The sequence below is a fragment of the Phyllobates terribilis genome, unplaced genomic scaffold (genome assembly GCF_046119375.1).
Source record: "Phyllobates terribilis strain yellow unplaced genomic scaffold, ASM4611937v1 Scaffold_1__5_contigs__length_1240528914, whole genome shotgun sequence".
Lineage (NCBI taxonomy): Eukaryota > Metazoa > Chordata > Amphibia > Anura > Dendrobatidae > Phyllobates > Phyllobates terribilis.
The window spans coordinates 99,569,176-99,594,698 of NW_027362761.1; the positions used below are offsets into that span (position 1 = coordinate 99,569,176).

The window sequence follows — 25,523 nt, forward strand, 5'->3', positions numbered from 1 at the left end:
TACAATTAATTAACTAGGAGTGGAGGGAATCAGAGATGCACGGGGGGATGAGAGATGCACGGGGGGGGGGGCCCTTCATGCCCCCTATGAGGGGCAGGGGGTAGGCCCCAAAAAAATTCTTGCACAGGGGCCCACTACAGTCTGTGTCCGCCCCTGCCTCAACCTCTGGCAGCCGTGGCTATAGTTATACCGGTGTGAGAAGGGTGTTAGGATTTGTATCCTGTAGGTTTTCGGCCTTTTCAAAATTTGCATAACATTTTATTATGTAAAGATTAAGCTTCATTTAGATAAAATAATTAGTCTTGGGAAAGTATTTTTTCCTATAAATTAAGCATTCAACCCTAAAAAAACAACATAATTGCCTATTTATCTGATTGAGTGATTAAGATGTGTAAGAAATGATACAAATGTATCTCGACTGCTGCATGTTGGTCGCATGTGGATCTATTATTTTTAAAACAATTACAGGCAGTTGAGAAAAAAACTATGGTCCAATAATGCTCAGTAGATCACTGTGTGGTATGACCAACGTCTCCAATTGTCCAGAAAGTACTGTCGAGTACGTAGAAATAGGGCTGTTATTTCCCCATATGTGAATAAATAAATGATGTGTCGGTGATTTATATGCAAGGAGGAGGATCTTGTACAGATTATCATGACTGTAATTATCATCATTCTACTGCTTACAGTGAATGCTGCTGATGTGTTTATATCAGAATTATGAGCTGCAGACACATATCCCTTAAAACCATAATGATTTATTTTGGTTTACCAATGTGTCTGTAAAATATGTTGGCTGTCCTTGATTTTTTAATAAATTGTCTAGGAAAAAAATAAAAATCAAGTTGGCAACCCTGGGTATGACTAAGCGTCATTATGAGCATGCTGAGGTCACAATGCGTGTGAAATTCTAAACCCACAGGTGACATTCTAACTGCAAACTGATACCATGGCATCTGAGGTAGATAGTCCATCTCAGCTCCTCCACAGAACCAACTTCAGATCTTCTTTGGAAGTTTTTCAAAGCTTAGTAAGGTCAATCATTGCCCAAAATAAACTGAATAACTCTGAAAATGCTAATACACAAGAAGGTATGTTCTTCAAGGGATTGTCTGGGCTTAGAAAAAAGGGTCTTCTCTTGTCTGTGGATTGTGCTGGTGCTGCAAGTCATTCCCAAGCAAGTGATTGAGCTGCTACACCAGACAAAGCTCAAGGACAAGAATAGGGCTGTTACTGAAAAAGTCTTCTGAAAAGGCTGGAAAGACTCCTCAAGCACACAGAAGCAAATCCATAGGCTCCACACCCCCGATGGATTCTGAATGCGTCCATTCACTAAAGTAGTCTTTTGGCTTCTGTATATTTTATTTATTTACTTTACTCACTTATATAGTGTCATTAATTCCACAATGTTTTACAGACATTGCTAACGCTGTCTCTACTAGGACTCACAAATTAAATTCCCTATCAGTGAGTCTTTGGAGTGTGGGAGGAAACCAGAGAACCCGGAGGAAACCCACGCAAACACAGGGAGAACATACAAACTCCTTGCAGATGTCGTCCTTGGTGGGATTTGAACTCTGGGCGCCAGTGCTGCAAAGCAACATGGTTAACCACTGAGCCACTGTGTATACACTTTTCTTAATTGTATTGAAAATCAAAGTTGACTGTGACTTTTTATACAGAGGCTTCTTGAAAACAAAACGTATATCATGTACAGTAATTTGTTTTTCTTTTTTTTTAACATGAGGACCAATAGGCAATGTATGATACCACATACCTATAGGCCAGAGCCTTCCATCAAAGGTACAGGTGCATCTCACTAAATTAGAATATCATCAAAAAGTTAATTTATTTGTATTGAGAGCGTGTGATGTAGCTTCTGACTTCCAGCCAGTCAGAAGCTACTGTCACAAGATGACGCCATGGGACCAGAGCGGTGTCGAAAAATGGTGAAGACACCGGAGGGTGAGTATATGCCCCTGGTCAGGGGGCTTACATTTGAAGTGCCACTCCAGCGCTGAAAGACAAACAAACGCTGGAGTGGTGCTTTAACTTATAAACATACCCCGTTATGTACGCCTCTACTTTTCTCTATGTATAGATCACATATAATAGCGAAACCATGAGGCGTAACAGATCATTACAAAGATGAGAGATGATTCCTTTCTTGAATCCATTGTTGTACATCATTATGTTCTTTGATTTTTATGTACTTTCCCTAGAAAACATCAACTATAGCCAGTTTTATAATATTGTTACAAGACTTTTTGGACATAGCTTGAAAACTCCAGATATCAAATATTTTTACAGGAGAATTACTAATCATCCAGATGCTCCCATTGACTGGACTGAGGTGAGTAAATACATTTCTATATTCTGAAAAAGCTTTATTAATATATATGTTCAAGAAGGACAAGTGTAGACCTTCATGGCAGCATGTATCAGACGCTGGCTGCGTGACGTTGGCTTCGTGATTTCAGCCATATATGTATATCTCTGAAATGCTGCGGCGTTTCAGAGAAAAGGATAGTTTAATAGCCGCCCGTAGGCAGTGACCTGTCAATCCAGGGCAGCATGGGGAGTGAAGCCGCAGGGTACTCTCCTGTCCGAATAGTCTGCAGCATGGCTCGGTCCCCGGTGACTATTAAACAACGTATTTTTCTGAAACGCAGCAGCGTTAAGAGTTAAACATATGTGACTGGTATATTGCAGCCAGGGCCGGCTCCAGGTTTTTGTGGGCCCTGGGAAAAAGAGTCTCAGTGGCCCCCTTTAACACACCACGATTCATGATGCAAAGATAAGGTAGATGAATATATATATAGTACAATGCCAAAGATTTCACTTACTTCTTACATTACATGAGATATCTATTGTAAATTCTACAATAGCTCGCAGCGCACAGTGCAGACCGGACAATATAGTCCTCCATACAGTATTATGGGCCCCATATAATGCTCCATATGGAATAATGGACCCCATATAATGCTCCATACAGAATAATGTACCCATATAATGCTCCATACAGAATAATGGACCTCATATAATGCTCCATACAGAATAATGGACCTCATATAATGTTCCACACAGAATAATGGACCCCATATAATACTCCATATTGAATAATGAACTCCATATATTGCTCCATACAGGATACTGGCCCCATATAATGCTCCATACAGGATACTGGCCCCCATATAATGCTCCATACAGGATGGACCCCATATAATGCTCCATGCTGTATAGGCCCCATATAATGCTCCATGCAAGCTGTGCCCCATATAGTGCTCCATGCTGTATGGGTCCCATATAATGCTCCATGCTGTATGGACCCCATATAATACTCCATGCAGGCTGGGCTCCATATAATGTCCTATGCAGGCTGGGCCCCATATAATGCCCCATGCAGGCTGTGCCCCATATAGTGCTCCATGCTGTATGGGTCCCATATAATTCTCCATGTAGGCTGGGACCCATTTAATTCTCCATGCAGGCTGGGCTCCATATAATGTCCTATGCAAGCTGGGCCCCATATAATGCCCCATGCAGGCTGTGCCCCATATAGTGCTCCATGCTGTATGGGTCCCATATAATGCTCCATGCAGGCTGGGCCCCATATAATTCTCCATGTAGGCTGGGCCCCATTTAATTCTCCATGCAGCCTGTGCTCCATATAATGTCCTATGCAGGCTGGGCCCCATATAATGCCCCATGCAGGCTGTGCCCCATATAGTGCTCCATGCTGTATGGGTCCCATATAATGCTCCATGCAGGCTGGGCCCCATTTAATTCTCCATGTAGGCTGGGCCCCATTTAATTCTCCATGCAGGCTGGGACCCATATAATGTCCTATGCAGGCTGGGCCCCATATAATGCCCCATGCCTCCATACATAAAAAAAATTTAAAAAGTCAAATACTCACCTCACCTCTCCTCACCTGCTGCTGCTGCTCTCATCGCTGCCGCTGCTCTGCTCTGGACTCCTCAGCTGCGTCGCCGTCTTCCCGCTGTCTGCACTGTGACTGCTCCACCGAGGGCACAGTGGAAAGACGTCATCACGCCCTCTGACCTGAGACGTCACAGTCAGGAGACGTGGAAGATACAGGACCTGCGGAGGAACGTGAAGAGGTAAGTATTGTGCCAGAGCTCTGAGCAAGCGGGTGGGGTGGGGTGGGGGGGGGGGCATGTTACAAAATGTTTCATTGTTCATTGCGCAAAAAATGTTATCATTTTTATGACATTAACACTCTGATGCATCAGAGACATAATCTGCATTAGAAGAAATATATGAGAGGGGAGGAGGAATTCATTATTTTTTTTACCTATAAAATAAATCTGAAATTTCTTCTAATATGTCTTTTTAGCTCTTTGGCTGCTTGCAGAGAGATGAGGACATTATTGGTACATATTTGGATCCAGAGAATACAATCTTTTTTCTGTCCAAAAGAGAAACATTTAAAAATGCAACAGGTAAATAAAATGATCAGTAGTGAAATGTGCAGCTGCCATAAAATGTCACCGCAAAAGTGCTGTACCCTCTAGACACATGGCTTTTAGTTCATGGAGATGGAATATAGGGAAGATAACATCTAGGTAATTTGTGAAATAAATTGTACTTTTGATATGATGCCACAAACAGGAAATTGATATCACCAACCATTCCCATTTAATTTAGGTGTATCCATATAAATGACCCATCCTGTATATGGGCTCCTGCATTAATTCCCAAGCTGTATATTGTCCCCTTCATTAATCTCCAAGCTGTATAATGGTCCCTGCATTAGTTTCTAAAATGTATGAGAGCCCCCTTCACTCTTTCAGGGTCCCCCACACTATGTATAAGGGTCCCCCACTGTTTATGATGCCCCCACATCAAACCACAATGTAGGGGCATCAAACCGTGCGTCGGTGCCTCGGCCGTTCTGTAGACCGCATACTTAAAGCGACCTACGGTCTACAGAATGGAGAGCGGTAGTAAAGGCCTACTCTACCACAGGGCTTAACTATATCGGCATGCTATACACACTGATCAGTTAATGGTAGCGTAGCTCCAGGTGGGCCCCTCTGAGCGCGGGGCCTGGGGCAGCTGCACCCTCTGCTCCCCCCGTTAGCTACACTACTGCACATACACTATTTTATAATATCCATGCAAATTAGTGCTTTAAAAGGATTGTGCAGTCTAAAACTACAAGTCTGCAGTCATTTTATGTCTCTGCACGCTGTGAGGATTCTCTGGTGCCGTTGTTGGGAGAGGAGGGGGTGTGAACGCAAGTATACGATTTATATACATGCGGTCACGTGTCGGCTAGACTGTATCCGGCGTGGCTCAATGCAAGTGTATTGATCAAGGCCAAATACAGTCTAGTCGTAATGTGTCTGGAAGTATGCAAATCACATACTTGTGGTGACATGAGCGCAAGCTCCCGGAAAATCCCCACAGCACACAGTGCATGACATGTGACGATTTACAAGTCTGCAGTCACATAGAGTCTCTGCAGACCTGAATTTTTTGACTGGACAACCCCTTTAATCCACTAATATACAAGGTATCATAACAATTATTAACCGGCATAAATAATATGGAACAAGTTTAAATTTAAATTATAAACTCCATATATACCATGCTCATTCCCTACCTAACAAGCACATGGAACATAATTTCCGTTTACATAGGACTAGCTATTGAACCCATTCTACACCCGGGTGGCGAGCATTTTTATTGGTATATGCTCTCCCATCCTGCTATATGCGCCCCCATCCTGCTATATGCGCCCCCATCCTGGTATGTGCTCCTCCATCCTGGTATGTGTTCCCCCATCCTGTTATGTGCTCACCCATCCTGGTATATGCTCCCCCATCCTGGTATGTGCTCCCCCATCCTGTTATGTGCTTCCCCATCCTGTTATGTGTGCCCCCATCCTGTTTTGTGCTCCTACATCCTGCGCCCCATGCTCTTTTGTGCTCCCCCATGCTGTTTTGCGCTCCCCCATCCTGTGCCCCCATCATGTTATGTGCGCCCTCATCCTGGTATATGCTACCCCATCCTTCGCCCCATCCTGTTTTGTGCTCCCCATTCTGTTTTGTGCGCCCCCATCCTGTTTTGTGTGCCCCCATCCTGTTTTGTGCTCCCCCATCCTGTTTTGTGCTCCCACATCCTGTTCCCCCATCCTGTTTTGTGTGCCCCGATCCTGCGTCCCCATTCTGTTTTGTGCGCCCCCACCCTGTTTTGCTGCGCTCCCATCCTGTTGTGTGCACCCCCATCCTGTTGAGTGGGTCCCCATCCTAGGCCCCCATCTTGTTTTGTGCTCCCCCATTCTGTTTTGTGCTCCCCCATTCTGTTTTGTGCTCCCCCATTCTGTTTTGTGCTCCCCATCCTGTTTTGTGCACCCTCATCCTGTTTTGTGCACCCCCATCCTGTTATGTGCTCCCCATCCTGTTGTGTGTCCCATCACGCTCCCCCATCCTCTGCCCCCATCCTGTTTTGTGTGCCCCCATCCTGTTATGTGCTCCCCATCCTGTTATGTGTGCCCCATCATGCTCCCCCATCCTGTGCCCCCATCCTGTTATGTGCTCCCCCATCCTATTTTGTGCTTCCCATTCTTTTATGTGCTCCCCCATCCTGTGCCCCATCCTGTTTTGTGCTCCCCCATCCTTTGCCCCTATCTTGTTTTGTTCTCCCCCATCCTGTTATGTGCTCCCCCCATCCTGTTATGTGCTCCCCCATCCTTTTATGTGCTTCCCCCATCCTGGTTTGTGCTGGCCCCATGTTGCTTTGTGCTGGCCCCATGCTGCTTTGTGCTGCCCCCATGCTGCTTTGTGCTGGCCCCATGCTGCTTTGTGTTGCCCCCATGCTGCTTTGTGCTGGCCCCATGCTGCTTTATTTTGCCCCCTATGCTGCTTTGTGTTGACCCCATGCTGCTTTGTATTTTTTCCAAGTTCATTCCCTATCTAAAGGGGAAAGGATACTGAAATCACATTTTTTATATATATATTATCATTCGAAAGTTTGGACACATCTGTTCATGTAGTGGTTTTCCTTGTTCTTATTGAAATGTACGCATAATACATTCAGACGGAAGGCAGCAAAACCATGATGGAACACATATGGAAACACATACAGTGGGTACGGAAAGTGTTCAGACCCCTCTAAATTTTTCACTCTTTGTTTCATTGCAGCCATTTGGTAAATTCTAAAAAGTTAATTTTTGTTCTCATTAAAGTACCCTCTGAACCCCATCTTGACTAGAAAAAAACAGAAATGTAGAAATCTTTGCAAATTTATTAAAAAAGAAAAACTGAAATATCACATGGTCATAAGTATTCAGACCCTTTGCTCAGTATTGAGTAGAAGCACCCTTTTGAGCTAGTATAGCCATGAGTCTTCTTGAGAATGATGCAACAAGTTTTTCACATCTGGAATTGGGGATACTCTGCCATTCTTCCTTGCAGTTCCTCTCCAGTTCCGTCAGGTTGGATGGTGAACGTTGGTGGACAGCCATTTTCAGGTCTCTCCAGAGATGCTCAATTTGGGTTTAGGTCAGGGCTCTGGCCGGGCCAGTCAAGAATGGTCACAGAGTTGTTCTGAAGCCACTCCTTTGTTATTTTAGCTGTGTGCTTAGGGTCATTGTCTTGTTGAAAGGTGAACCTTCGACCAAGTCTAAGGTCCAGAGCACTCTGGAAGAGGTTTTCATCCAGGATATCTCTATACTTGGCCGCATTCATGTTTCCTTCAATTGCAACCAGCCGTCCTGTCCCTGCAGCTGAAAAACACCCCTATAGCATGATGCTGCCACCACCATGTTTCACCGTTGGGATTGTATTGGGCAGGTGATGAGCAGTGCCTGGTTTTCTCCACACATAGATTCTTGTGAACAGTCCGGTGCTCGCTTAGTCACCCCCTCCAGGCTCTCCAGGGTCCGTGGCACAGTGGTTCCACAAACCACGTCCGTGACAGTGCTCCCTCGCAGGCAGGGTCCTCTGTTGTACCAGTCGGTGACCCCTTTTGACATGTAAAGCGCAACTGAATAAATATCGCTGTCACAGTAATAATAATTATAGTACTTGTACTCTGAGTCAATTGATGGCACTTCCCTGGTGTCTACACCTAATTTGATGTGTTTTGGCAGCTTTTGGTCCTGTTTCTAGGTGTTGTATATGCATTTTTTTCGTCCCCCAAATGACTCCTATGGGATTTGGAAATGTTCGACGAACATCCGGCGAATATCAATTTGTTCGGCGAACATTTCCGAACCGAACATTGAAATGTTCGCTCATGCCTAGTCCAGAGCACTCTGGAAGAGGTTTTCATCCAGGATATCTCTGTACTTGGCCGCATTTCCTTCAACTGCAACCAGTCGTCCTGTCCCTGCAGCTGAAAAACACCCCCATAGCATGATGCTGCCACCTCCATGTTTCACTGTTGGGATTTTATTGGGCAGGTGATGAGCAGTGCCTGGTTTTCTCCACACATATCGCTTAGAATTCTCACCAAAAAGTTCTATCTTCGTCTCATCAGACCAGAGAATCTTATTTCTCATAGTCTGGGAGTCCTTCATGTGTTTTTGAGCAAACTCTATGTGGGCTTTCATATGTCTTGCACTGAGGAGAGGCTTCTGTCGGGCCACTCTGCCATAAAGGCCTGACTGGTGGAGTGCTGCAGTGATAGTTGACTTTGTGGAACTTTGTCCCATCTCCCTACTGCATCTCTGGAGCTCAGCCACAGTGATCTTGGGGTTCTTCTTTACCTCTCTCACCAAGGCTCTTCTCCCACGATTGCTCGGTTTGGCTGGACGGCCTGTCTAGGAAGACTTTTGGTGGTCCCAAACTTTTAGTTAGCTCTTAGGAACCTTGAGTAATGCAGAAATTTTGTAACCTTGGCAAGATCTGAACCTTGCCACAATTCTGTCTCTGAGCTCCTTGGGCAGTTCCTTTGAGCTCATGATTCTCATTTGGTCTGACATGCACTGTGAGCTGTGAGGTCTTATATAGACAGGTGTGTGCCATTTCAAATCAAGTCCTATCAGTTTAATTAAACACAGCTGTACTCCAATGAAGGAGTAGAACCATCTCAAGGAGGATCACAAGAAAATGGACAGCATGTGACTTAAATATGAGTGTCTGAGCAAAGGGTCTGAATACTTATGACCATGTGATATTTCAGCTTTTCTTTTTTAATAAATTTGCAAAAATTTCTACATTCCTGATTTTTTTCCAGCCAAGATGGGGTGCAGAGTGTACTTTAATGAGAAAAAAAATTACTTTTTAGAATTTACCAAATGGCTGCAATGGAACAAAGAGTGAAAAATTTAAAGGGTCTGCATACTTTCGGTACCCATTGTATGCTCTTACACTAAAATTCAGCTTTCTTTCTAACAGGGGCAGGGAAAAAGAAGAGAGATACTATCCAGTGTGTTGTGAAAGTGCCACTATTGGATGCTATCGTGACCATTTCACAACATGGGACCATTTCGCTTTTTAACAGCAAGGTATACTACAGCTTATCAGTCTATCTATCTGTCTATCTATCTATCTTATACACAAGACACAATTTCATCAATAAGGTCTAAAAAGTAATTTTCAAATCAACTCATCAGCATCATATCCTAGTATGCCAAGTAATTGCCTTCAGAGTCAGTTCCAAATTTGGCTGTCTTCTGCTGGACATTTGGGGACCAAATTGATTCTGCGTCTGCACCTGTTTGAGAGTCCCCTGACACTCTATTAGGCTAACCAACTTATCCTATGTTCCTCGTTGCCACTATGTGCCTCTAGTGAAATCTATTCTATTCGAGACTGGCACATAAGAACAATTTTAATTTAGTTAGACTTAAAGCAGTGGCCAGTTGTTGCTCTTCTATAACTGCTGCTCCCTTGAGAATGCCATTTTTTGGTCTTTACCAAGGGGGTAGTGCTTACAGGGTAGTGCAGCGTGAATACACACCCCAATAGAATCCTGTAAGCAACACCCCCTTGCTAAAGACCATAAAAATTAGCACTGCATAAAAAGTCCCATATCTCTAAAATCATGAGGCAGGTTTAAAAAAAACAAATAAACCCATAATATTCAGGGTATCAGAGGAATAAAATAAGAGCAAAAACTGGCCACTTTTGACCTGGTTACATATCTCTTTAAAGATATGTTTTTTTTTAAAATGTGGATGCTTTTAGACAGAGGCATACCGGTACTCGCCTATCTGCAGGCCACTCTGTTCAGAAGTGACAGGATCACTGAAGCCTGTGATCGGCTTTAGAGGTCAGGTGACTACAGTCATGGCCAAAAGTATTGAGAATGAGACAAATAGTAATTTTTCCAAAGTTTACTGCTTCATTTTTTGTAATGGCAATTTGCATATACTCCTGAATGTCAAAGAGTGATCAGCTTAACAGCAATTACTGTACTTACAAAGTCAATATTTGCCCAGAAAATGAACTTTAACCCCCAAAACACATTTCAACATCTTTGCAGTCCTGCCTTAAAAGGAGCAGCTAACATTGTTTTAGTGATTGATCCATTAACACAGGTGTGGGTGTTGATGAGGACAGGGCTGGCGATCAATCAGTCATGATTAAGTAAGAATGACATCACTGGACACTTTAAAAGGAGGCTGGTTCTTGGTATCATTGTTTCTCTTCAGTTAACCATGGTTATCTCTAAAGAATCACGTGCAGCCATCATTGCACTGCACAAAAATGGCCTAACAGGGAAGAGTATCGCAGCTACAAAGATTGCACCTCAGTCAACAATCTATCGCATCATCAAGAACTTCAAGGAGAGAGCTTCCATTGTTGTCAAAAAGGCTCCAGGGCGCCCAAGAAAGACCAGCAAGCGCCAGGACCGTATCTTAAAACTGTTTCAGCTGCGGGATCGGACTACCAGCAGTGCCGAGCTTGCTCAGGAATGGCAGCAGGCTGGTGTGAGTGCTTCTGCACGCACTGTGAGGCGGAGACTCTTTGAGCAAGGCCTGGTTTCAAGGAGGGCAGCAAAGAAGCCACTTCTCTCCAGAAAAAACATCAGGGACCGACTGATATTCTGCAAAAGGTACAGGGAGTGGACTGCTGAGGACTGGGGCAAAGTCATTTTCTCTGATGAATCCCCTTTTCTATTGTTTGGGACATCTGGAAAACAGCTTATTCGGAGAAGAGGTGAGCGCTACCACCAGTCTTGTCTCATGCCAACTGTAAAGCATCCTGAAACCATTCATGTGTGGGGTTGCTTTTCAGCCAAGGGAATCGGCTCACTCACAGTCTTGCCTAAAAACACAGCCATGAATAAAGAATGGTACTAGAATGTCCTCCAAGAGCAACTTCTCCCCACCGTCCAAGAGCAGTTTGGCGCCCAACAATGCCTTTTCCAGCATGATGGAGCACCTTGCCATAAAGCAAAGGTGATAACTAAATGGCTCATGGAACAAAACATAGAGATTTTGGGTCCATGGCCTGGAAACTCCCCAGATCTTAATCCCATTGAGAACTTGTGGTCAATCATCAAGAGACGGGTGGACAAACAAAAACCAACAAATTCTGGCAAAATGCAAGCATTGATTATGCAAGAATGGACTGCTATCAGTCAGGATTTGGTCCAAAAGTTGATTGAGAGCATGCCAGGGAGAATTACAGAGGTCTTGAAGAAGAAGGGGCAACACTGCAAATATTGACTTGCTGCATTAACTCATTCTAACTGTCAATATAACCTATTGGTACTCATAATATGTTTGCAATTATATTTCTGTATGTGATATAAACATCAGACAAACACTAATAAAAACCAGAGGCCAACAGATCATGGGAAAATATAATTTTGGTGTCATTCTCAAAACTTTTGGCCATGACTGTAGAAAACCAAGGTATCAGTGAAACATATGATGATGAGCTTTTACTCTCACCTGACTGCTGCAGAAAATAGCAGGCTTCAGCGGTCCTCTGACTTCTGAATGGAGCAGAATGGCTTCTGGAGTCGATGAAGACCTCCACAGTGGCCTACGCTGGATCCTCATGGCTGCAAGTAGCTGAGTATGCTATGAGTATGATTTTAAAGCAAGCATACCTTAACATTTTTTTTGTGTTGGACAACCCCTTTAAAACGCCCATACATCTAATATATAAAGCTGAATGTGTGTGTGTTTGTATGTATGTATGTATGTATGTATGTATGTATGGGATTGGCATCTGCACCATCGCAGCTACAGCCACAAAATTTTGCACAGTCACACGTCTGGACCCCGAGAGCGTCATAGGCTATGTTGTGAGGCGAAATTTTAACCCGGCGCATTCCAATTCACCAAACAATTTTGCCCCTATCTACATAATGGGGAAAAAGTGAAAGGAAAAGTGTTGGAGGCAAATTGACAGCTGCCACATGTGAACAAGGGAGAATTAACGAATGAGAGTGATGGCACCAAAGAGTATATACCATACAGTTGCTAAGGTGGGGCCCCGACATGGGATACTCATACTCACCACACACGGGGATATGAACACACACAAAATGCGCCACACACTACCACGTGCTTGAACACATATACCACCCTCACCACACACAAAACTCATCTCACAAAGATTTATCAGGCTGCCAATAGCAACCAATCATAGCTCAGCTTCTATTTTGCTACAGTTAATTAATCTGAGCTGTGATTGGTTAATATAGACAACAAAGGACATACTCAGTATAACAAAGCTTGTGTAAGGTAATAAGATGTCAGTTAGGTTGTGTTGGTGGAAAGGCTGATGTCAGTCACATTACTTCTATGTGAGAGGATATAGAAACTGCCAGTTACAGACTATTTTTACCACAATAATGCCTCATAAGAAAAGGAATTTCATGGCACAAATGTCAGCTGATGCGAAAAGAAAAGCTGCATTACGGGCCAATGAAAAATGTGAAGACTGAGAAACAAGGCTGACACACATGAGAACAGCAGCTGCTTCCTCAAGAGCCAATGAACTTTCTGAGCCGAGGGAAGCAAGGCTTGCAGACATGAAAACAAGAGCTGCTTCCTCAAGAGCCATTGAACTTTCTGAGGACAGGGAAGCGAGGCTTGCAGACATGAAAACAAGAGCTGCTTCCTCAAGAGCCAATGAACTTTCTGAGGACAGGGAAGCGAGGCTTGCAGACATGAAAACAAGAGCTGCTTCCTCAAGAGCCAATGAACTTTCTGAGGAGAGGGAAGCGAGGCTTGCAGACATGAAAACAAGACCTGCTTCCTCAAGAGCCAATGAACTTTCTGAGGAGAGGGAAGCGAGGCTTGCAGACATGAAAACAAGAGCTGCTTCCTCAAGAGCCATTGAACTTTCTGAGGAGAGGGAAGCGAGGCTTGCAGACATGAAAACAAGAGCTGCTTCCTCAAGAGCCAATGAACTTTCTGAGGAGAGGGAAGCGAGGCTTGCAGATAAGAGAACAAGAGCTGCTTCCTCCAGAGCCAATGAACTTTCTGAGGAGAGGGAAGCGAGGCTTGCAGACATGAAAACAAGAGCTGCTTCCTCAGGGGCCAATTTACATTTCTCTATTTGTTTTGTGGTTTTTGTGTGGAGAATAAATTTTTGTTAACACATTCTATTTTGCTAACAGCAGTTATTAACCCGGACGAAGCCGGGTAGTACAGCTAGTATTAGATAAAAAGCCATATAAATTGTATGAGGTGTCTGTGATCCTCCTGACTCTTCCCAGACAGGTAGTTGGGATTTAGTTGTCTGATCCTTCTTTTCTGCAGGCAGGTACTCTATTAATCCACTCTCCCCATAGAGAACACAGGAATGCTCGGCCAAGCTGGGCTTTTTGTGTATCGGCACGTCGGGATAGACAGACGTCAGCAGATTGATCGTTCAGCTGACATCTAATAAGTACGGTCAGCTTAAAGAGGTTGCTCACTACTAGGACAACCCCTTCTTATTCCTCATCTTTGGCCCCGTTAAAATAACAACGGCTATACTCACCCCCTGTGCCGGTGCTGTTCAAGCGGTGTTGGCACTCGCATTCCTGGGGTTCACATGTGGTTGTTATGTCATGTGAGCCCTGCGCCCAATCAGCACTGGTGTCAATGTACCTTCCTTCAGGGATAGTGAAGCCGATGCTGATTGGTTGCAGGGCTCGTGTGACGTAATAACCTCATGTGAGCCTTGGGAGAGCGAGTGCCAACAATGCTGGAATGGCGCCAGCACGAATGTTGAGTATAGGCTTTTAACGGGGGGCAAACCTTCAGATTGAGAAGGGGTAGTCCTAGTAGTTTATCAACCCCCTTAAGATATGAGCTGTCTTCTGTTTCTAGGAAAACAGGATGATAAAAATTATTGCAGATACTTTTACTTGGGAGAGTACACTACATGTGAAGAAGAAATCTCATTATAAATTGTGTTTTCATTAAATTACATCTAGCATGAATAATCTTTATCATAATTAATATCTATGTTTCTATACAGATGAGGCAATATTCCTGTATACATGCCACTGTAAGTACAATATTTTACAATGTTATTCAAGTATTAGTTCTTTGGTTGTAACATAGTTAATTATGTATAGTGAAAAACATGGAATATTGTACTTTTATTTTTTTTATTAATTATTGCATTTTTTTGGATCATTTTTGCTAGTTAATGTAATCTTTTTTTTGTCTTAGGAGAGTTCCTGTTTTTTTGGATGTGACTTCTTGAATCAACTTAAAAAAGTTGTAGCTGTGACAGAGAGCAGCATTCTCATATGGGATTACAAGTGTCATGGAAAGAATGAGGTAGTGCGCTTTGGCTTGACATTAGTTACGGTTTATGTAACAAGGTGTAAGGAGATGGACATAGTGCACATGCTCCTCCTTGAAAGACAAGTGTATTATTATATTGTGTAATGTAAACTGAGACATCTGTTAATAATTTTGGTATTGTGTTGACTGATTGTAGGGAGAGTTAGAGTTAACGATTGAGACTAGCCCAAAGTGGGAGGGGCTATGGTGAAGGGACTGAGACAATTTCCTGTCAGGACATCAGACAGGGCCCAGCATTTGTAAGGTCTAGATAGTAACAGTGTCGCATGATTTGGTGTCCCTAACATGAGAGGAGACCATGACAGAGGATTCGGAGGTCCTAGCGGAAAAGAGAGAAATGAGCGAAAAGCAGAGTTATCAATTGGAGATTGGTCCAGGGAAAGGACGTCTAGCAGTACAGCCCAGAGGTTATAATTCCGAGAGGTAACAGACCAAGACGGGACAGGGTATGTGAGATGAACAGAGTGCCCCGGGTGGGAGTTCCAGAGCATCAGGGAAAGAGATGATAAGCACCGGCCATACTGGCAATATAGTTCCCTAGAGGAGACAGAAAATGTGGAACTATGGGTTGAGAATAGGACTCTTTCTAACTTGACTGTGGTACTGAGCTGGGTTGTGGTGAAGTAGAGAGGAACGATGAAGATAGAGAACAAATGAGTAAAGAGAAAAGAATTGGAACTGTGAGTGGAAAATGCTCCGCGTTGTGAAGGAAACTTTCATAAAGTTGTGTACTCTCTGTCTACTGTAGATAATCCCAAGCACATTATCATTTAGTAAAAAGATTGTTTTTCACTGGTGGTATCCCTCATTGAACTCTCAAACATCTGGTCCTGGCCAACCAAAGTCATTGGTAACATGTGGCCTTGCAAGGGCGTTCTGCATGGTCTTTATGAATTGACCTCAATAAGAAATCAGCATACTGTAAGTGCCATAAGATCTCTCTTGTGGTGGCTATAGCTTATTAGAATTGTATCTTTTAAATAAAATATGTCAAAAGGACCAACACTCCTAAACGGCATATATGGGCATGTAGGTCATTGAAAGTTGAATAAACGGATACCTTGATATCTGCAATCCAATGTTTTAGTCCAGAGAAATTCATATTTTTCTTAATATGTAAATGAGCTGTTAAGATCTATGGACACGACACTGATCTGCATAAGAATCTGCCTCCAGAGATTATTGTAAATGGATGTGGGTGTTACCAGTGTGAGACATGTAATGACTGACAGTTTGCTCCCCTAATCTCACTGTAGAGCTGTCTGTGATTACAACTAACACACTAAAGCAGAGCTGAGCTTTTTCTCATTACAAACACATCTTTTATGTAAAAAAGCCCTGGGAGCAGATTCTTGGGGAGATCAATGTCCGGCCCATAGACCTGAACAGCTCATTTACTTATAAGAAAACGTGGATTTCTCTGAAATAACACATTGGATCGCAAATATCAAGGTAACATTTTATTCAGCTTCCTATGACCTACATGCCAATATAGACGGAGTAAGAGAGTTGATCCTACTGGCAAATTCCCTTTAACTAAATGTCCTTGCAAAAATAAAACTGCTATAAAAATCTATGACAAAATTCAGCAGCACAGACTGGTGGACATAAAATTGATATTAAAATGTGGACATATAGCAGCTCATTTTCTTTACGGGAGAAAAATAATCTCTGGAGTTATTGTTGTTGAAGCTCCAGGATTGACTTAATCGCTTCACGACGGGGCCAATTTCCATTTTTTTGTTTTCGTTTTTTTCCTCCCCTTTTTCCCAGAGTAACTACTTTTTAATTCTGCTGTACACATAGACATATGAAGGCTTGTTTTTTGCGGGACGAGTTGTGCTTTTGAATTACACCTTTCATTTTACCACATAGTGTAATGGAAAACAGGAAAAAACACAATTCTGACATTGTTTTTTTGGGAATTGTTTTTATGGTGTACATTTTGTAGTAAAATGACCTCACAGTATGATTCTACTCATCAATATGATTATGGTGATACCAAACATGTCCAGTTTGTTTATTATTTTAGTGGTGAAAAAAAATCTGAAGTTTGCAAAAAATAAAAGTTTTGGTTGTGTCACCATTTTCCGAGACCCGTAATGTTCACATTTTTCGGTCAATAAAGCTGTGTGATGGCTTATTTTTTGCAGAGCGAGACAACGTTTGGTTAGATACTATTTTGGGATGGATGTCATTGCTTGTTACAGCATTTTTTGTGGGATTGCAGTGACCAAAAAAAACTTAATTTTGACGTTCTTGAATTTTTTGTTGTTGCTGGTGTTACCAATCGGGTTAATTAATTATTATTTTTTTATAGATCAAACTTTTCTGAACACGGTGATGCCACATATGTGTATTTTTTTATTATCTTTATTTAAATAGTCTTTGTCTTTTTAGCAAACTTTGCATAGATGAATAGTACAAACATCATGCTACAGTACAAGCATCATGTTACAGCTGCCTATTTAAGTCTATGGAGAGGGGAGGGGAGGAGGAAGGGGTAACAGAGTGAGAAGCAGAGTATGAGTAAAAGGCACATGCCTATGTGCCTTAAATGGTTAAGTAGCACACTTACATGGTGGCTCCAGGTATCCTCCAGGTGGCTACTGCTCCTGAGAGACAGGAATCCCTCATGTGACTGTGCACTGTATATTGGAGACATCATAGAAGCTAGTCTCCACCCACTAGCTCAGCTGGATTTTAGAGACTGAGCATACAAATGAGGAAACTGGTGAAAAATGCAGTATGTAAGACATATAATGACCAGAAATAGTGTTATTCCTATGCTTTATGGTGTTATATTCCCAGCTATAATAAGGCTTTTAAGCATGCAATGCCTAACCGCAGAGGACTAATACTAAAATACTGAACCTGCAAATTGACTTTTTTAGTTAATTTTTTGTAACTGTTTTTACTCTCTAAGGATAACTATGTCTGCATTAAACCAATGGAGAACTGCCCTCTTTGCGTTTGCACTGTGATTTCACAAGGCCAGTACTTGCAGGATGATATATTGGTAGGAGATGACGCTGGATTTGTAAGTCTGTATTCTATTTCAAATGATAAACTAAAAGGAGAAGATCTACAGACCACAAAGATGTCTCATTCAGTTGTCTTGGATTCCAGAAGATTCAGGAGGTGAGGCAGTTGTTTTATAACATAAATCTGTAGTGTAAAGAAGTAAATCTGCTACATTCTTGTCAGGTCATCGAATCTGTTTTTCATGAATGATAAAAATATCTACCTACTGTAAGGCAGCGCTAGTCATCATACTGGGGGTTACTCGCTTCGCTGCGTCAATCAATGCACACGTGCAATGTCTTTACGCTTTTCTCACAATATTGCAGTTTATTACATCATAAGCCACAGTTCACCGGGTCCAACTCCGTGGCACGCCGACACACATATCTACAATATTCATGAGACAAGTGGCACACAGGCCCACTTGCTCCTGGTTACAGCCTACGGCAAGGTAATAAATTATCAATGTCCATAACACAGTCCATGTAACAAAGTGTATTACCGTTGCCGGGTTTAGTTGCTGCAGTCCATTTAATCTGCCACCACTGTGGCTTTGTGGCTTCCCAGGTAGGGGTCTCCAGCCATCGTACCTTCGAAGGCTACTGGTATGTTTTCACTCACATCCAGTCTGCGCCTTTCAGGACTCTTGTATGCCAAGCCGGCTCTCCCTCAAAGGACACTGGCATCCACGCACAGGATCCAGGCTCGACCTTTCAGGCTGCCAGGCTTCACTCTCGGCCTCACTAGGCCTCACACGAACGGTGTCCCACACACATGGGGAACAGGCCTCATGCCTCTCACAGAACACACCTGTCTCAAATTACCAGGGTTTATATATCCTGTGCACACACACACAAACTGACAGGACCTTGCTGATGTCACAGTCATGTGATCAGTCAGCTGTGTGTATAGGTCCTGTGTGCTGTCCCAGTCATGTGTACAGACCTTTACTGTGCATACAGGACCTGTGTGATGTCACAGTCATGTGGCCAGTCACCTGAGGGGAAAGGTATATGGTCAGGTAAAACACATCCTAGACCATTACCGTAAAGCAAGCACGTCGCTGCATTACACTACATACTGAAGGCTTCCGGCTCCACCATTCCATTCATCTATTTCTATGCTTTGGGGGCATGGAGACAGATGAAATTGAGAGATGTCGCGACCTCCTGGCACAGTTTCCAAAATCCATGAAGGTCTTCGGGATGGTTGGGCAGCATGAGATAGAAGCCATTTGGAGTATTGGTTTTGCACCCGCCCATCCAAAATGAAATAGCTGAGAATTTAATAAGTTTATAAAATTGTTACAATTTCTAAATGGATTGGCTAGCAATTACTTTGTATTTTTTAGGTTCAGAAGAAAGCTTCACCATGATTGGGTTGTTAAAATAAGGTATTTCCCAGAGCTAAACCTCTTTGCGTCATCCTCTCCAGACAGCATTTATTCCTTGGTTCTAGATCATGTGAATAGGATAAAAGATGATGAGTATGTTCATTATTATATTTTCATATCATTATTATATTTTCATATCAAATCAAAATATTTAAAGAATATGTTGTTATTTTGAAACTTTGTTATTCTTCCATTGTTCTAATTCCTGTCTTCTCTGAAATCCCTTACATTGGTAAAATAATTCCATAAATTACAAAATGTGAAAGCTGAGATTGCCTGAATGGAAGGTGCATGATGATTGTAGCATACAATCAGCTAATAAATGAACAGATGTCATATAAGCATAGTATGGAAAGCCAAAAATATCTTAGCAATTTAGGGAGCACTGTGTACTGCTTAACTTAGATCAGTGCTTAAAGGGACTCACAGCTGTTTGTGTGAGGGAACACATTTCCCTGTCTGTCAGTTTTATCACAGTAGTGACTGAGTGTTGCTACCACATCACCAGTCCTGTGAGCTCATCATAAATCAAGTCTGTGACATGAGCTCAGCGGCCGCTGGAGCTTCTACGTCACTGACTTGATTTAGGATGAGCTCAGAAGGCTGAGGATGTGGCAGAAACACTCACTGCTGTGATAAAACAGGCAGGGAAATTTTTTACCCCAGAAAACAGCAGCTGCAAACCCTGGCTGTTTCATCTGTATATTCACTTATTATAAGGAACTTATGACTTTCCCCCTGGAGCTGTGGTATGTGCATGGTCAAACACAGGCATTGAAGAAAAAGTTGATCCAGCTGCAGTTTAAAAAGTAGAAAAAATCTTTATTTAATAATTTAAAACATATATATATAACGTGTTGGTACATCCAATAGGGATTGGGATGGACAGGAGGAAAAACCATAGGCAGAGAAAACCAAACGCGTTTCGAACACTGTGTTCTTAAACCCGGTCTTATGACACAGGCATTACATAGCACATAGCAGGGGCATATGTTTAATCTCAGCTTAGGAAAATTTTTTTTAACACATCCAATTGTGGAACTTATTATTCCAAAATCTATTGATTAAAAAGTATTTTGTTTGTGGGACAACCTCTTAATAGAATAAAAAAAAAACGTTTATAGGAAAAATATATCCGTGTATCGTGTTAGCCAGTAGATGGAAAAATAATCAAAAATGAGAGTCCTCAGTAGTTAAAACATTTTAAAGGCAAATTGAAAAGATATAAGCATGTAGCATACTTTCAAGACTACTCAGGTCTCTTCATCATGTTGAAAGTTGTTTTTCCTTACTTTAATGCCTCTATTTACAAGCAGATCAGTGGAGGTTTCGTTTCTGAGACCTTTCCTATATGCTCAAAATTCCCCCCTGAGAAGTGCACAGCCTATGCTTTGCATTAAATCCGTATTCCAGCGATGTTCTCCTGACGCTTGAGCTGCACATCTTTCGGGTGGTTGGGTTTGTGCGATCAGTGGGAGTCTCGGGACCCAAACTCGTACCAAATCTGATTGTAATTATAAGGGTACTGAAATATGAAAAAACCTTATATAGGTTTAGTTACTCTTTAAACTACCAATGATTTCATAGTGATGCATAATGTCAAATATGTTTTTAGAAAAGTCATATTTAATGTCACTTGAAAGAATAAATTGTTAAACAGCATAGTTAGAACTGAAGGTGGAACGTATGGTTGATGGCCAAGGAAGTGTCAAAACAGTGAGCTCTTACGGCCCTCATCACAAGATCAAAATAAAATGTACTGTGTTTTTTTTTAATACACAGATCAGTTAGAGTATTCTCGGTTCCTAAGGGGGTCACCACGTTTGCCTACTGCATGAAAGCAAATATTATCGCAACAGGAGGTAAGACCATTCTCTATAAGGTATAAGGCCTCTGAAAAACAATGGGTGGAACCTGATTGGTGATGTATATCATTTAGATATATGTCAACTTATCTTATAATAATACTGAAAGCAACTATCTGGGTAGTATTATATATATATATATATATATATATATATATATATATATATATATATATATATATATATATATATATATATATATATATATAATATATATATACAGTACAGACCAAAAGTTTGGACACACCTCCTCATTTAAAGATTTTTCTGTATTTTCATGACTATGAAAATTGTACATTCACACTGAAGGCATCAGAACTATGAATTAACACATGTGGAATTATGTACTTTACAAAAAAGTGTGAAACAACTGAAAATATGTCTTATATTCTAGGTTTTTCAAAGTAGCGACCTTTTGCTTTTATGACTGCTTTGCACACTCTTGGCATTCTCTTGATGAGCTTCAAGAGGTAGTTACCGGAAATGGTCTTCCAACAATCTTTTCCTAGAGATGCTTAGCACTTGTTGGCCCTTTTGCCTTCACTCTGCGGTCAAGCTCACCCCAAACCATCTCGATTGGGTTCAGGTCTGGTGACTGTGGAGGCCAGGTCATCTGGCGTAGCACCCCATCACTCTCCTTCTTGGTCAAATAGCCCTTACTCAGCCTGGAGGTGTGTTTGGGGTCATTGTCCTGTTGAGAAATAAATGATGGTCCAACTAAACGCAAACCAGATGGAATAGCATGCCGCTGCAAGATGCTGTGGTAGCCATGCTGGTTCAGTATGCCTTAAATTTTGAATAAATCCCCAACAGTGTCACCAGCAAAGCACCCCCACACCATCACACCTCCTCCTCCATGCTTCACGGTGGGAACCAGGCATGTAGAGTCCATCCGTTCACCTTTTCTGCATCGCACAAAGACACGGTGGTTGGAACCAAAGATCTCAAATTTGGACTCATCAGACCAAAGCACAGATTTCCACTAGTCTAATGTCCATTCCTTGTGTTCTTTAGCCCAAACAAGTCTCTTCTGCTTGTTACCTGTCCTTAGCAGTGGTTTCCTAGCAGCTATTTTACCATGAAGGCCTGCTGCACTAAGTCTCCTCTTAACAGTTGTTGTAGAGATGTGTCGGCTGCTAGAACTCTGTGTGGCATTGACCTGGTGTCTAATCTGAGCTGCTGTTAACCTGCGATTTCTGAGGCTAGTGACTTGGATAAACTTATCCTCAGAAGCAGAAGTGACTCTTGGTCTTCCTTTCCTGGGTCGGTCCTCATGTGAGCCAGTTTATAATAATAATAATAATCTTTATTTTTATATAGCGCTAACATATTCCGCAGCGCTTTACATACATTATCGTCGCTGTCCCCATCGGGGCTCACAATCTAGTTTCTTTGTAGCGCTTGATGGTTTTTGCAACTGCACTTGGGGACACTTTCAAAGTTTTCCCAATTTTTTGGACTGACTGACCTTCATTTCTTAAAGTAATGATGGCCAATTGTTTTTCTTTACTTAGCTGCTTTTTTCCTGCCATGATACAAATTCTAACAGTCTATTCAGTAGGACTATCAGCTGTGTATCCACCTGACTTCCACCTGACTATATATATGTATACATATATATTTATATATATGTATACAGTACAGACCAAAAGTTTGGACACACCTTCTCATTTAAAGATTTTTCTGTATTTTCATTACTATGAAAATTGTACATTCACACTGAAGGCATCAAAACTATGAATTAACACATGTGGAATTATATACTTAACAAAAAAGTGTGAAACAACTGAAAATATGTCTTATATTCTAGGTTCTTCAAAGTAGCCACCTTTTGCTTTGATGACTGCTTTGCACACTCTTGGCATTCTCTTGATGAGCTTCAAGAGGTAGTCACCGGAAATGGTTTTCACTTCACAGGTGTGCCCTGTCAGGTTTAATAAGTGGGATTTCTTGCCTTATAAATGGGGTTGGGACCATCAGTTGTGTTGTGCAGAAGTCTGGTGGATACACAGCTGATAGTCCTACTGAATAGACTGTTAGAATTTGTATTATGGCAAGAAAAAAGCAGCTAAGTAAAGAAAAACGAGTGGCCATCATTACTTTAAGAAATGAAGGTCAGTCAGTCCGAAAAATTGGGAAAACTTTGCAAGTGTCCCCAAGTGCAGTTGCAAAAACCATCAAGCGCTACAAAGAAACTGGCTCACATAAGGCCGCCCCAAGAAAGGAAGACCAAGAGTCAACCCTGCTTCTGAGGATAAGTTTATCCGAGTCAGCAGCCTCAGAAATCGCAGGTTAACCACAGCTCAGATTAGAGACCAGGTCAATGCCACACAGAGTTCTAGCAGCAGACATATCTCTTAATATATTTATTATATTTATCAAATTTCACAGTCAGTCAATGTCTTCTGTCGATACCTCTGATGCCGCACAACTTGTCAACAGGGCATCTAGTGTTTTAGTGCCAAATGTTGCACTACTTTTTTTTTTTACTTATTTCCATTGAGACCAGACATGTTAGAATCCAACCTGTTTCATCCCTTATGCAGTTGGAAAGGCCTAAACAAATATGAGATTGTAGTCAGATCAGCAATTTAGGACAACTTTTTGCCAATATTAATGGCTAGCTTAACTGGGATGGAAAAAAAGATCCCAAAACTCTGTAAAATATATAAAATAATCAACATGGAATTGTGGAATTATTCAGTTAATGCTTCTGCTTGAAACCATTTTTTCCTTCACCCCTCTATGTTGTTTATATTGTCCGCACAAGATGTAATATTGCTCAATATAAAACACTATTTCCACTGATATGCTATATACAGTAAATTCAACATGTATCTTTTTGATTATTAATGTTTTACCAGTTTGTACAAATAAGTGTAAAAAGTATTCTTGTAAATTTGCTTCATTACAGGAGCTGATACAGTTATACGCTTGTGGCTTCCAAATTCTATAGTGAAACCTATGGGAAAATTATTTGGCCACTTATACGCAATTGCAGACATCGCAGTCAACGAAAAAGACCAGCACATTATTAGTTTGTCAACTGCAAGGGTAATTAATTATATATTAGATGAAATGCTCCTGCTAATGTAACTTCTATGTTGAAAGGCATAATAATTCAAATTAATATGGTAGAGCATGTCATATGAACATCATCGAGTTAGAATGAAGAAGTCAATTCCTTCCATAATGCAGTTCTGAGATAAGGATTAAGATATAAGGAGATAAAGATACCCACTACTGGCAGCCTCATCGTTCCTGCTTTACAGGGAAAACTAAGCATTATAATGTGGTTTAAACCAAAATAGGTTGCTTAACCTCTTAATGTACCATGTTTCTGTGGGATATGCCATCATTGTATTATTGGGTTGGTTTGACCTCCCAGACCCCCATCGATCCTTAGAGTAAAGGGGACACAGCACTGGTTTAAAACTGCATCCTCTTCTCTTTTTCCCCTTCACAATGAACCCAGGCCTCCTGGCTGTGCCGGGAACTGAAGCACGACCCTATTCAAGTAACAGATGGCGAGCTGATATTGGTTACAGAGCGGGTGACCAGGAGCACTGCTGTGCAAGAAAAAACAGTGAAGGGGGCACAATGCTAAATCAGTGATGCAAGGAATTGAAGAAAAAAGCCCCAGTCCTAAAATGGGCTCCTTTAATGGACTCAGAGAAGAAAATTTGTGTAATTTTCTTTTCAAGTATACAGTATTTGTGAAACCTAGATTGCTGGATGTTATATAGCCAGGGCTGCATTCACAATTCTGCTGGTCTCAAAGTTAAAATATCCTAAAACATCCAACTGGCTCAATGTCTGTATAGCCAGCTTTGGTGATATGCAAGGCACCCAACTATCATGAGTCTTTAATAGTATTGGTCTACATATATTGGCCAAAGAGACTTTTTGGCACCCTAGGCTCCAAGACCTGGGTGTGACTGTGTAAGGGGATGAAGGAGTGAAGGGACATACATAACAGTGTTTAAACTGAGTGTCTGCAAGCAGACATCGCCATCTACTGACCAAAGATGATAAGAATAGAGAAAGAGGAGAGAATGACAAATAGTACGAACTGAAGAGTGAAGCACAAGTCCCCTGAGGGAAATGATTAGAGAAGATACCGGGTCAGATGACAGCTGCAGCACAGTTAATAATTATAAAAAGTCTGGGAAGGCAAAGAAGGGGAGGAGTCTTACCTAGACCTTTAGTAGGATGGACATGTAAGCAGCGGCATTGGATTATAGCCGCCATTGCCAGAGACCAGACCTGAGGGAAGAGGCGAGACACCAAACCAGAGAGAAGAGTTGAGAGACCGGACCAAAGGGAAGAATAGAGAAAAAACCCAGAGATGAGAGACCGGAGTTGGGAGCCGAGTGAGCGGAGTCAAATCCGAGAGAAAGAAGACCAGGCCACCGCAGAGAGATGTTCGTGTGAGCATTTACTTTCAGTGTAGACGTACGGTACAAGGTGGGGAAGCAAGGCCATGCTTCCAGGAATG

General features: G+C 42.0%; 1 protein-coding gene across 1 annotated transcript in view; it reads left to right on the forward strand.

The window, feature by feature from the left end:
- The first annotated feature begins 949 nt into the window (after positions 1-949).
- Positions 950-25,523, forward strand: part of WDR64 (WD repeat domain 64) — an 87,879-nt gene continuing 63,305 nt past the window's right edge. The window contains exons 1-10 of the mRNA XM_073636895.1: positions 950-1,091; positions 1,891-1,965; positions 2,223-2,353; positions 4,361-4,466; positions 9,372-9,511; positions 14,606-14,716; positions 17,670-17,884; positions 19,119-19,253; positions 20,943-21,022; positions 23,940-24,079. Coding sequence (XP_073492996.1) covers positions 950-1,091; positions 1,891-1,965; positions 2,223-2,353; positions 4,361-4,466; positions 9,372-9,511; positions 14,606-14,716; positions 17,670-17,884; positions 19,119-19,253; positions 20,943-21,022; positions 23,940-24,079 — 1,275 coding nt within the window. The remainder of the gene's footprint in view (positions 1,092-1,890; positions 1,966-2,222; positions 2,354-4,360; positions 4,467-9,371; positions 9,512-14,605; positions 14,717-17,669; positions 17,885-19,118; positions 19,254-20,942; positions 21,023-23,939; positions 24,080-25,523) is intronic.